The sequence below is a fragment of the Saccostrea echinata genome, unplaced genomic scaffold, assembly GCF_033153115.1.
Source record: "Saccostrea echinata isolate AGI-Se365-2 ecotype Australia unplaced genomic scaffold, CSIRO_AGI_Sech_v1 ptg000042l, whole genome shotgun sequence".
NCBI classification, from domain to species: Eukaryota; Metazoa; Mollusca; class Bivalvia; order Ostreida; family Ostreidae; genus Saccostrea; species Saccostrea echinata.
Window position 1 is genome coordinate 1844973 of NW_026889791.1, and position 14842 is coordinate 1859814.

At 33.4% G+C, this 14842-nt stretch overlaps 1 protein-coding gene across 1 annotated transcript in view; it reads left to right on the forward strand.

Moving 5' to 3' along the window:
• Positions 1 to 1266: 1266 nt before the first annotated feature.
• The window catches only part of LOC133201131 (zinc finger protein 883-like), a 127908-nt gene continuing 114332 nt past the window's right edge, over positions 1267 to 14842 (forward strand). The window contains exons 1-3 of the mRNA XM_061336914.1: positions 1267 to 1351; positions 3656 to 3726; positions 4765 to 5596. Of these exons, the coding sequence (XP_061192898.1) occupies positions 4771 to 5596 (826 nt within the window). The 5' untranslated portion in view covers positions 1267 to 1351; positions 3656 to 3726; positions 4765 to 4770. The remainder of the gene's footprint in view (positions 1352 to 3655; positions 3727 to 4764; positions 5597 to 14842) is intronic.

The following is a 14842-nucleotide window of genomic DNA, read 5'->3' on the forward strand; positions in this document are numbered from 1 at the left end:
AAATTGTTTTAGAAAAATATTTTGAGCAAGAAAGTTTAAACCAGGTTTTTAAAATTATTTTCTCATTGCATTGTTTTTCGAAATACCATTATCTGATTGGTCAGAAGGATTAGCACCTTGTTTATTCTGTGTATTTATAGCAATTCACAGTTATCATTCTTGATTTCAATATTTGGAAATATTGTCCAAGCCTGATCAATGTATGGTGATAATGTTTGGTAACACAGTCACTTTCAGTGTGTAATGTAAAAGGAAAAAAATCCCTAAGAAATTTAAATGTGACATTGTTTGAATAACTTTGAAAACAAACTTGATTTTTGTAAGGTAAAAAATTATAGAGATTGAAATTATCTTTTCAATTTCACTTTGTTGAGGAAATATGATCAAAGACAAGATCAAGTTTATCAATTACATGTACCTAGTATTACTATACAGAACACTTGAACACCCTCCCCCTCTTATTTTTCCACATGCAATGATTGCATTCCAAATTTATAAAAAAGTATATTTTTCGTAAAGAAAAAATAAAAAAAAATGTTTTAATTTAATTCAGCATGCAAGTAAAACTCCAATAATGACAAAAAAATATATAAATAAATAAAACTAAAAGAACATATCTTTTTAAGAAACTTAGATGTAATCAAGTAATAAAATTTTCTTTTAATTAAAAGTATAATAGATAATAATATTGAGGATTGTTTACATCTTAAACATTTTATGCTTATCTGTACAATTATGACCTAACAATCATGTGTTGACAATGTCTCTAATGAGTGAGAATTTAATTGTCAAACATTCCTTCCAATCTACTGCATTTTACAATTGTTGAAGCAAAAATTACCCGTGGCAGCTTTTGTCTTATCTTTCTTCCTGAGCCCTGTGTAAATTGCCACAATGCAAAATTTCGTAGCACATACTCCTTGTACCCTTATGAGAAAAAAAAACCAATGTTACGAAAGAATAAACATTCAAAATATGTCCGTTGTTTTAAAAGGATTTTCTTCATATTCAAATTTAGTTTCACCTCTTCAGAAAAAAAACATTGAAAATGTTTAGCATTCCAGAATTTGATGATTTTCAAATTAATTAAAAATGGTCACTAATTTGGTGACTAATGGAGAATTTTTAGGTTCCAGTCTAAAAATTTAAGCACCATGGCAACTTAATCATTCACAAACTACAGCCTTGACTGTTATGTGTAGCAAAAGTTCCTACTCGTTCTATTTTTTGTGTTACAGGTTTAAGAGCAATAATTAGGTGATGATGTCAGATAATTTGGTCGTGAAGTCAGAGGTCGTGACCTTGCATACACTTTGTTCTGAAGATCCAGTATCTGATGTTGAATTTACTGGTATGTAGTGATGTACTGATTAATTGATTAAATTGATTATCTTATCGAAATGGCCCCTGATTACAGATAATCGATCAATATTTTGATAATCGATTAATCAAAATATTTGTTAAAAGCAAATTATTCCTTTGATTTTTGATTCATTTTTCTTTGAATTAAACTGAATTCTAAATAGTAATCTAATTAATGAATCCAATGATACAAGATATATCAAAAATGTATTCTAGAAATCACTCCAGAATTTTTAACTGATTTATTCATTAAAAAATGAACACATTTAATACTTGAAATCAAGCAATTACTAATTGATTATAGTCCATCCGATTATTTCGATAATCGATTATGACAAAAATTCTGATTTCCCATCATTACTGGTATGTACATTGGTGACTTATTTAATCCAGACCCCTCCATCCCCGACAAAATCATCTGGATAAATGAATCTTTTGGATAAAAAATCCTCTCAAAGCATGTAGATAAGCATATAGTGGTATATTTATTAAATGATTGATTATTATTTTTAACGCCGAGTCAGCAATATTTCAGTCATATTTCGGCGATGTATTAAATGAAAGAGCAAAGAAAATACCTTTATATTACCTTGATTTTTTAAAAATTTTATTTTTATAAATTTAAAAATCGTAATTAATATTCAAAAAAGAAAATTTTAAATGTAATTTACACAAAAAAAGGAAAGGAAACTTGACTTATTATCTTTTGAAAAGAAAAAAAGGTTTCAGATGTTCAGATATATGTATGTTTTGAGTAGGGGTGAAACGATACACCTCCTTCGCGGTTTGATACGTATTGTATAATTTTGTCTCGGTACGGTTATTTTCGGTACGATACATTTTGATTGAAGGAAACAAATTCAACCTTGTTTTTAACTTCTTTTACTAAATCTAGTCACTTAATTTACGAGTTTTTATTTGCAAATTGACTAGAAGAAATTGATTAGAATTCTGTGACTGTCAAAATTTTTTTTACAAACTATCAGTCATCGAAAATTTACGTTTTCTATACTTATTTATCCTGAGTAACGTGTTTTACCTTATGCCAAACCCGACTGAATAACGATCCCGACTGAAAAATGAACCGAACCGAAAATTAGAGATTTTGCACCGTGTATCAAACCAAGAAAAAATACCGCGGTGAACCGTTTCACTCCTAGTTTTGAGAAATGAAAAATCATATTTTGTTAAACTTAAACCACTTAAAACCAGGGCCTGGGAAGGGGTCGTGCCATGCGCCATATGCGCATACTGTCGAAAAATAGCACAATGAAATAATGGTGCGCAGCGCCATGCGGCGCGCCCCGCAAAATGTGGAAATGCATGTTTTATTACTTTGTAAGTTCATCGCAGTCCGCGCTATCTGTATTCTTCATCAAAATTAGATGGAATCTGTGATGTATCATATAATAAATAATCGGAACCATCATTCGACATATTGACATCCACTGGCAAAGAAACAGTTTTTTTTTTCATGTCGTCCGATTCGCAATTGTTAAGTCATTTTCGATGGTTGATCACAGCTTAACAAAAGTCATGCACATGGAAAATTTATGTACCTTACAATGAAAAACCTTTTCAATGAAGTCCACTTATTTTTGCCTGTCCCATGATCGGCATCATTAAAAAATGGTGCTTTTGGTTTAAATATAATTTTTCTGAATACTAGTTGGGTAGAATCTAGATGATGATTGACTGAAGTTCTTAGAAACGGAAAAATCATTTGCACTTTAAGTCAATGTCATATGACTTGTCAATTCCTATCGCATTTTTCTTTTTAATTTTCCTAAATTTTGTTGTCAGAGATATATGCATTATCATATAGCATCATACTATGATTTATTTTAGAATGGCCCCAATATATTTTCCCTTGGCACCTTAAATTTCAAAATGGTCCCATCATTTTATGAACAGTGGGGCCATTGGCCCCACCTGTTGCTTGACCTTCCCAGGCACTGTAAAACCGTAACGAAATCTCGTGATTTCTCATTCATTTTATTTATAACTCTCTAAATTTCTCATAAATTTATATACCGTTAGCAATTTATTCTATTCTGAACAGATTTTTATTTAATCATGTTATTAAGTGCACAGTGTAAGCTTAATTCTTTGAGCTTCATACTATAATAGACAGGGTAAACACATCCAAACTTCTTTTGGGGAACATAATGAAAATTCAGAGTTCAAAACCTAGCGGAAATACATGCTAATCTTGATCATAAATCATATTTTAGTTAGTATGTAACTTTATATGCTCACAAATGATATCCAAAGTTGCTTGTCTTGATTATAGAAAAGAAGCAGACCTTAGAGAATTCACATCCTGTAAAGGAGGAGGAAAATCAACAGCAGCTAAATATTAAGGTAAAATCTTTTTTAGGACCCTACTATATGGCATAACTAGTCACTGTGTCCATCTGTCTGTTTGTCCAGGGTCAACACTTTTATGTAACGCATACTGGAGGATTGCTAGGAGGAAGACAATTAATAACAACAAAATAGACATAAAATAGGGTGGGATCATTAAAATTCTTCTAAAGAACCACTGGACCAGAACTGAAAAGATAAAACTTATGTGAAAACTTCCTTGGGGTATCACAGATCTTAAATCAAGGCTGTTAAGGGTAGGATGGGACTACAGTAGAATTTCAAATGACTTATATATTATATAGGAAGAGGCATTTTTCTACTTGAAAAAAATGAATTTTATATAAAAGCTTACTGAAGTAGAATAAAGTCTAAATTGAAATCATAGCCTCTAGGGGAAGGGCGTGGGGCACAAAATTTGATCAAATTTTTATATATTGAAACATCTGAAAAAAATGTTTTTAAAATTTTTCAAATGAGCTGCTGGTCTAGAAGAAATGAAACATGTTAATGCTTCCTGATGTAATAAAAATTATAAATTTTACAAATAATTACTCCCAGAGTTAGGGTGGTATTGCAACAACAGATCAAACTTTAACATTCAAATATATGGGGGAAAATCTTTAAAAATCTTAGTTCTCATTGCCCCAAGGGGTAGGGTGGGACCACAAAATGGGATCAATGAACATGCATATAGGGAAATATTTCTTAAACCCCCTGCAAACAAAGTTTAGGGGCATATATTGGATTCAGCGTGTCCATCTGTCTGTCTGTTCATCTGTCTGTAGACTTGATGTTGTCCAGATATTGTCTTCATGTTCCTGAAGATTATTGCACGGATTTGGTAAATCCATTCATTTTTTTGCACTCATTATTATAATATGGCATTATAATAATAATTGCCAAATCTTAAAGCTGGAACAATATTGAACTTTATTCCGCTTGTGATATTGATGGATTTCTAAAAATATGTGTGTTTTTTTCCTTGTTATCATCAAAAGTAACATTGAACTGGTTTCTTTGTCACAAAAACAGGTGGAAATGACAGCCCTTTCATCCAGATCACAGACTCAAAGTGAAGCTGAAAAGTTAAACAATTGTAATGATAATCAAAAAGAAATATCAGAAAGACAGATCAATACACATGTGAGGAAAAAATCCCAGGAGTGTAACATATGTGGTAAAACTTCCAGTTATTTATGTTGTCAACAAGTAACATTAAAACTGATTCCTTTGGCACAAAAACAGGTGAAAATGGTAGCCCTTTCATCCAGATCACAGACTCAAAGTGAAGCAGAAAAGTTAAACAACTGTAATGATAATCAAAATGACAAATCAGATAAACAGACCAATACACATGTGAGTAAAGAATCCCAGGAATGTATTATTTGTGGGAAAACCTTCAGATATTTATCGGATTTAAAGGCACACAAGATGACACATAAAGGAGATAAGCCTTACAAATGTGATATGTGTGAGAAGGCGTTCAGCAAGTCATGTAACTTACAGACACATATGAGGACACATACAGGTGATAAGCCTTATAAATGTGGTATTTGTGAGAAGGCGTTTGTCCAATCTGGTAACCTACAGACTCATATGAGGATACATATAGGTAACAAACCTTATAAATGTGATGTGTGTGAAAAGTCATTCACTGTATCAGCATACTTAAAGCAACACAAAAAGATACATACAGTTGACAAACCTCATAAATGTGATGTGTGTGAAAAGGCATTCACTGTATCAGCATACTTAAAGAGACACATAAGGATACATACAGGTGATGCACCTCATAAATGTGATGTGTGTGAAAAGGCATTCACTGTATCAGGACACTTAAAGAGACACATGAGGACACATACAGGTGATAAACCTTACAAATGTGATGTTTGTGGGAGATCATTCTCTGATTCATGTAGCTTACGGAAACACATTAAGACACATACTGGTCAAAAACCTTATAAGTGTGATTTGTGTCCTAAAGCATATTCTAAAAAAACCTATTTAAATGGACACATGAAGATGCACACAGGTGTTAAACCTTATGAATGTGAAGTATGCGGAAAGGTTTCCTCTTCACCAGGAAACTTACAGGTACACATGAGGATACATACTGGGGAAAAACCTTTTGAATGTGATATTTGTGGAATGGCCTTTGCTCTTTTAAGTACATTAAACAATCACATGAGGACACACACAGTAGATAAACCTTATAAATGTGAGGTATGTTGGAAAACATTCGGACAGCTAGGTACCTTGCAAAGACACATGTTGAGTCATAAAAATGATCGAAATTGTAATATTTATGGGAAGGTTTTCAACAAAAGAAACTCATAAAGACACTTAAGGATGCATACTGATGATAAACCTTATTAATGTGATTTGTGTGGAAAGGCTTTCAAGCAATTATCAAGCTTAAAGAGACATATGAGGACACATACAGGTGATAAATCTTACAAATGTGATGTGTGTGGAAAGAATTCTGCTTCATCTGGTTACCTAATTAAACCTTATTAATGTGATTTGTGTGGAAAGGCTTTCAAGCAATTATCAAGCTTAAAGAGACACATGAGGACATACAGGTGATAAATCTTATAAATGTGATGTATGTTTGAGGGCATTCAACCAAGCAGGTAACGTAAAGAAACACATGAGAACACATACAGGTGATAAACCTTATACATGTGATTTGTTTGGGCGGGCATTTACACAGTTAGGTAGCTTACAGAGACACTTGAGGGTACATACATGTGAGAGCATTTATGAATGTGAATTGTGCAAGAAGGCTTACACATCTTCATTTAACTTACATTCAAGTGAACATAAGTGAAAAATTCACATGAAAAATTCCAATTGTGATGTGTATGCATCTGGATAGTTTTTAATGTCCAAGTCCTGGTATACTAAGGGAGACAATCCGAAACATAAAGGTTGAAAGGCACATACTTGTAATGCATGTAAAAAATCAGTTTAAGATTCGCAAGAGGAGAAGCATCAATCCTATGTGATTTGTTTCAGATAGGTTATAGGTAAACTGATAAAAGAGAAAGCTTACCAGGGATTTTTTTAGGGTCTCTCCGGGGCCGAAATTCGGCCCCATTCCCAATGCTGAAAAGTGTATGTTTTTCCCAAAATTATACCTAAAAATTCCCAATATGAAAAAAAAGTATTAAGTTGTAAATTATTAAAATAAAATAATGACAAAAAGGTGTTTATGTTCTCCATGTGCGATGTACGAGCCATCCGAGGAGTTCTGAGAAGTTATTCGGAGTACTACGGATGTTTGTATGCGTACTTTTTAAAGCGGGATCGATGTTTAAAAATTAAAGTCGGGATCGTTATTTAATAAATAATCGTGGATCACTCTCCAGTTTGCCTAGTACGGTAATTTTTAGGCAGGCTGGGTTGAATCGCTCTTATTCTTATAAATTGGTCAAACAATACCGATTAACCCATCATCTGGAACAAACCCACTCTCAGATTTTATCTTAAAGAACTTCTTACAGAAAGGTAAAAAAGATGACAACGTATAAATATGTTCATTTACAATGTTATCATACCCTGCGGCTTTGCCATTTTTAAGCTTCTGAACTTCAACAGCAGCTAGTATTATTTCATATCACTAAAGCTGGTTTAAGCCAGCTTCATACTATAAAAAATAAGAAAAATGATTAAATATTTGACTTTTGCTTCTTTTTTCCTATTTATTTGTATGAAGATATTTTTCCCAATTTCAACCAAATATCGCTATTTTTCCCAATCTTGAGGGCCCCGGCCCCTGGAATCAAAGGGTAAAAAAATCCCTGCTTACCGATTTTGGACATGAACAATGATAAATGTGGTATAAAATATGTTTGAAAATGTTAAAACCAATGAAAAGTTGATATAGGCAGGAAGTTGTGTCATGGAATTGGTCAATTTAACAAACCAGAGAAAATACCATCATGAACAAATCTTTTAATTGCATAATAGTTCTATACTATTGTAGAAACCGTTCGCGGTAGCTCAGTTGGTAGAGCGCTCGCTCCGTGATCGGAAGGTCGTGAGTTCGAATCTCGGCCGCGACAGACCTAAGTCGATAAAGAAAAGGTACCAACTGTTCCTTCGCCATGTGCTCGGCACTTTGAAGTGAACGTTGCGGGTCCTTCGGATGAGACCTTAAAAACCGAGGCCCCGTGTCACGACAGGCGTTGGCACGATAAAGATCTCTTATTGCTCAATGACCCTGAGTGCCGAGTATAGGTCAAAATTTGAAGCCCTTCACCAGTATATGGTGACGTCTCTATATGAGTGAAAAAATTCTCGAATGGGACGTTAAACAACATACAATCAATCAATCAATGCTATTGTAGAAAGCTCCGTATTCAGAAAGATGACGCTTTAAAACATGTGAGATATCTTCAACAAGAGTAGTTGACCATTTCCATCCATGATTTCTTGAAAGCTCTAATTTTGTACTGAAAATGCACATTCTTGATGAATGAATAAGTGTTAAATTAGCTTCATGTATTTGGCTTATGTTTGACATAAGAGTTGATTTATAATCTGTACAGTTTGTTGTCCTGCATTTCATTTAATCTTATACAAATAAATGTGAAGTAGAGAGACAACTCTTTTAATCCCGATATCTTGTGAAACTTACCTTATATTCTAAAGAATTTTTCCAATTTCAGGAATAACAAATCACGGTCAAATTTGATAAGGAGAAAAGGATTAATATTTTATAGTATGCTTGTAACTTATATCCTTTATAACTCCCGGGTCTGGAGAGCTATGTGGTGTTTGAAATCATTAGTTGGGTTTAAAGGCGGTTGCAGCACGTGGCATTTTGGGATGGGGGTGGGGTTGGCCATCTCACTTTTTGTTCAAGTAAGGGTAATGTGTATGAATATTCAGTACTTAAAGAAGTTAGAACTTAACCCCCCCCCCTCCCCACATGAAACAGGCTTTTCGAGGATGGACAATTTTCCTTATTTCTATTTGCTTGTCAAGGTAAATTGATTTTTTTTTCTCTGGCTCCCCCCCCCCCCCCTTCCAAGAACCCTGGGTTGGTCATCTAAACACTTAGAAAATCTTATTTACTAACTTTTTTTTAATGTAATTTTACGTTTCAGATGTAAAAATTTTGAGGAAGGCTCTAGTATCAAAAGTTAAAATGTAGAAAGGAAAGAACGAGGGCGCTTTTGATTGACATTCGGCAGGAATCAGGGCGCATTTGTAAAGTGAAAACTTTATTGAACTGTAAAATTAAATTTTTACATTCTTTTGACGTATTATGTTCCTATGATATAGGAAATGAAAATATTTTCCCTATTGTGTGTTTTGATTTCCTTAAAAATAACTTGAAACATGACTGGATGAGTCATTTGGTAAAAAAAAAAATGTTACATTTTTAAACACATTTTTCTAAAAATTTGCTATCTCTGGGTCATCTCTCCACGATTTTAAAAAGATATTTGTGTGCATTTATATTCGAAGAAATGAACAAACATTTGTAAAAAGTGGAGAGAATACCCAGAGACTATCAAAAAATGAACTTTTTCCAAAAAAAAAAAAAAAAAATACCAGTGTGTAAATGCGTTGCTTCTTTGTCCTTTTAAATTCCAGTGTTCGTGTAGCGATGATAGCTCAGTCGTATGCGTTATTAGTTCACTACACATACGTGTCGAGAGGTCTTTGGTTCGATCCTCGCAATGGAACTTTTTATTTTTTTCTTGTACAAACAATTAAGTCGTTTATCAGTTGAATTTTATTTACTGATATATAAAAGTATTAAAAGAGAATTTTGGCACAGTTGCACGGGGAGCGAAGGCAATTTTATTTCATATATCATACCCTATTATCTTGTTAGGTGTTTATTATTTATATGAAGTGTTACTATGTTGTCGTAACTATTAAGATAAGTGGACTAAAATATATTTTAAATTTGCAAGCTATTTTAATGTTAATCTAAACATTTTCCTATGTGCCTTACTTTGTAAGGTCTGTCCACTAATGGTCAGCCGACCAAATCGTGGACATTTAAACCATAAATGTTTCGAACAAATGATTCCTGCAGATAACACGCCTATTTAAGCTTGCCCTGTAATATTCATTTTTATTATTAATAGTACTAAATAGTAAATGAACTCACAAACAAGCAAAATTTCTTTCCGCTTTAAATCGTAAGAAAGAAGGCAATATTCCTAATCAGTATAAATTGTTGATTAATATATATATTTATATACATATATATTTAATTGTTTAGATATTACAACAAAAGGATCGGACACAAGTTCTTAAAACTTAGAACGTCCTCTCCTTTCTTTGATTGATTGAGATTAAGAAAGAATACATTCTCATACAACTTCTCGTTTGCAACTTAAATGGTCCCTGAGAATCACTGGAACAAGTTTTTAAGAGAAACAAATGTGTTATTTATGTGCTAGTTCTTGCTTTAAAATTCTTTTCTTTTTTTTTAATTTCTAGCCCGGGGTTAAGGTTAAGAAATTGGTTGCATTATTCACCCGTTTTCATAAAAGTAAATCATCTCTAATTTAAAATTCTAATTAGACACAAATGTCTGCAAATGTTCTATATAATAATTTCGAGATAAAAAAAAATATTGTTATGGGTCAGAATAACCAGATATGCCCGCAAAAATAAATTACATGGTTTAAACTTAACAACAATTCATTTACAATAATATATAAAAATCAAAAAGTACCAACGTACAACAAGAATCCAAACATACATACAATAAAGCGTCCGTTATTGTACACAGACTGTCCCAGTGAGGGTATCCAACACCTATCTTATCCAAGTCTCTTTGTACAATTTTAACCAAAATTGGTATAAAGCATTCTTGAGTGAAGGGGAGTTTAAATGTTATAATCAAGGACCAAGCACCCTTCCAAGGGGAGATAATCAGGAAAAGACAAAAATAGGATGGGATCATTAAAAAATCTTCTCAAGAACTACTGGGTCAGAAAATCTGAAACTTATGTGGAAGCATCCTGGGCTCGTGTAGATACCAAATTGTTCAAATCATGACCCCGGGGGTAGGGTGGAGCCACAATAGGGAATCCAAGTTTTACATGGAAATATGTAGAAAATATCTTTAAAAATCTTTTTCTCAAGAACCACTGGGCCAGAAAAGCTGAAACTTATGTGGAAGCATCCTGGGCTAGTGTAGATTTTTAAATTGTTCAAATCATGACCATCGGTGGTAGGGCGGGACCACAATAGGGAATCCAATTTTACATTGAAATACAAAGGGTAAATTTTCTCAAGAACCACTTGGCCAGAAAAGCTGAAACTTATATGGAAGCATCCTGGGATAGTGTAGATTTTAAATTATTCAAATCATGACCCCCGGGGGTATGGCGGGACCCTATTAATGAATCCAAGGTTAACATTGAAACATATAGGAAATATTGTCTCAAGAACCACTGGGCAAGAAAAGCTGAAACTTAAGTGGACACATCTTGACCTAGTGTAGATCCTAAATTGTTCATATCATGACCTCCAAGTGGTAGGGCGGGGCAACAATAGGGAATCCAAGTTTTACATTGATACATGTAAAAAATATCTTTAAAAATCTTCTTCTCAAGAACCGCTGGGCCAGAAAAGCTGAAACTTTTGTAGAAGCATCCTTGGCTAGTGTAGATTCTAATTTTTTCAAATCATGACCCCCGGGTGTAGGGTGGGGAACAATAAGGAATACAATTTTTACATTGAAATTAATAGGAAAAATCTCGAGAACCACGAGGCCAGAAAAGCTTAAATCTAAGTGGAAGCATCCTTGGGTAATGTAGATTTTAAATTATTTAAATCATGACCCCCGGGGGAGGGGGTAGGACAGAGCCACAGTAGGTATTACAAGGGGGAAATCAGGTGAAGAACAGCAGGGCCAAAAGTTGAATGTTGTGGCCTATGGGCCTCTTGTTTTGTACTCCGGTCTTTTTGTATTCCAGTCTTACTTATGCATACAATCGACAGCGTATAGATAGATTAACATAAATGTAGAAAATTCTAGAAATTGTATGAGTATAAATAAGATGTTACTGGAACATTCTGGACATACACAAAATTCAAGATTCAAGAATGTTCTAGAAAAAAAAAAAATGACTATACATGTTGACCACTCCGGAATGTTCCAGAAGTTTTTTTTTATGTTACTCAACATATGCTGAAACAATACAAACACGTTTTAACTACACAACACCTAACAACCATATATATATTCAAAAGTCTTAGACTCTGAACAGTATTAGAACTCAATAAATTAATATAAAGGTGTATTTGAAATTATAGACCCGAGGCTTTCGGGAGCATTGCAGTGAGGGTTCTTTATCTTGCCAACGCCCACCTTGACACGGCACCTCGGATCTTTAGATCTCATTTTAAAGACCATGACTTCCACTTCTAGTGTCTGGTGCTTGGCGAAGGAACAGTCACTTCCTATGTTAACGTCTTAGATTTGACGCGGTGAGGCGAACAAGAACAGAACCCAGGCTTCCCGATCAAATCATGAATGTAAAAACTATAATAAAATTGCAAAATTAAATGTGGCGTTTCTTTGCACCATTATCTTGTACCCGATTAACTGGACAGTCGAACAATGCAGATGTCAGTTAGTAAAATCCCCTATGTATTTCGTAACTGAGATTAATAGAATCATTCATTACTACGAGTGTGGGATAGTGAAATTCCACCGAGGGGCAAAGCCTCGTCCTAGACTGTGAATCTTGGCCCCGAGGTGGAATTTCACTATCCCACACGAGTATGTAATGAATGATTATTTCTCTCGCATTATTTTATCCAAAATAACGGCATGTCATCACCATTGAAAAATTTATATTTTTTATTTAGCATCCAATTAAAAATCTGATTACATCATCAAAGAAGTCGTACCTGAAAATGGTTTACACAGTTTGTGTAAACTCAGAAAATAAATTTCAGTCCACTTAAATCGTTCTGAATTATATAAACTGGATTTAAAAAAAAACAGCATAACATTTTACAAGGATCCTTTCGCGACCTACAAATAATGCCATTTAGAAAGTGAAAATATGACGATCTTTTGAATGAAAATAAGTTTGCTTAAATAAATTAAACAACAACATTTTAAGAATATGTGATTTTTTAGACATTTTTTACAAGTATTTTATAAGAAGGAATGTTTACCGGTACGTTATCGATAACAGCGTAGTAATACACAGTGTAAGGCAGAAAAAAATCTCACACTGCTGTCTCACACTGGATAAGTCTATCTAACACCGGTGATTTTGCGAGAAATAAAAACATTTCACAGGGTAAATAAGTAGAAAAATGTTATATTGTTATATAATTTTTTGAATGTATACTAACATGTCATCATTTTTTTACCGTTAGTCTCAACCTACTGTTTAACAAATACGATAGATTTGTTTTGATTAGTTTTCAAAGTGTAATTAATGGCTTTGATTCCTAAGGGGTATACAAGTTTTGAAGATCTGAGTAGGTAATTACGTTACTAATTACCTTTTTAAGAAGCTAACTCTCGAAACATCTAAATTATTGAGATATTTTCAAATGAATGCCTATTTTAAATTCGTAAAGTGTAATATGTGTGAAATGGAATAAAATGAAGATCACGCAAAACATCCAACTTTTACGGGAAAAAAATGCTCTTGTATGATTGACATTCGAGAACAAATTTAATCTATTAAGGAGAAGTGTGTTTAAATTGAAAATAAAGTTTACATGCAGTGTGTTTGTTTGTTTGTTTGTTGTTGTTTTTTGAATACCGGGGTATAAAAGATATAAACCAAACTCATCCGAGTAACATGAGTAAGGGGGTACTTGATCTTTAAAGTAAGCGAATAACCGGTTACAAAAAAATCATCATATTTCACAACACTAGTAATTTGTATGTCTCCTCGTTCTGAGAACGACATTATTAAGGTTAAAGAATATTTATCCGTGTTGAAGTTAAGATATGAAAATGCAAAAATATTCTTATTTTTTTCTTCCAAATTTTATTCTTTATATTGCATGTATATTTCAACAATTCTCTTTTAATCTTTGATACCGCACATCGCATACTTCGTAGAATATTTGAGATTACTAGAGGAAGTACAATAGTTCTTAAATGTCCATCCTGGAAGGAGGAATTTTCGTACCATAAAAGGAAAATATGCATAGCATTTTTGGATGTTGCTTTCGCAGGCGGAAATTTAAATTTATCAGGAAAGGTATTTTCCTCGCTAACCAATTATTTCACTTGCAGGATGCTTTCATCATATAGAGTTTTCACTCAAGATTGTTTAAGGACATTGGCAAGTCAGGATTTTCTGGAGAAAAAAGGTTTAATACATTTTTTTCACTTATAAAATAGTGATTGAGAGTGATCTCCCATGTAGAATTCTCTTAGCGGTGAAAACCAATAAAGCGTATGTTACAGAGGTAAACAAAGCACGTGTTCTTCCTTCAACGGGTAGAATCATCTATACAGCAAGAAAGAAAAGTAGTAATGACTTTGTTGTACATTGTATTCAATGGACAAAGAGCCAACAGGTCGTCATTTACCATAGTTATGCTCAGTATGCTGGGAAGGGCAAAGATAAGACATATGCTGAAAGGTAGACCGATTGAGAAAAGTTCTTAGATTGTGTGAATGAAGCAGCATTTAGTATCTACTGTCACAGAGCTATCCCCCAAGTTAATTAAATGTAAATAAATGAGAGAGTTAGAAGGTCTGATAAGGTTGCAGGTGCACGACGCAGGCGTTGTAGCCCTGTTTCCCATGGGTGTCATTTTAGCTAGTTAGAGAGAAAGAGAGTTGAGCAAGCATGAATTTATAATTTGTTAGTGTGTCAGTTCTGTTGTCGTTTGTTTATTATGTTTGATAGAGTTCTGAGAGATGAAAGTGAGCATTAGGTTGATTTGTGTGAGAAACTGGGGAGTAAGAGATTTGGTATGGCCATGCCCTGAGAACATGTGATAACAAGAGGGGAGAATGAGTTTGGAAGTCAGTGAGAGTGGATGTATCTTATAATTGTGAACTTTGTGTATTACTATAAATATATTGCGTGTGTTGTAAATATGTAAATAAACTATGTAAATAAAAACAATCGTAATTATTAAT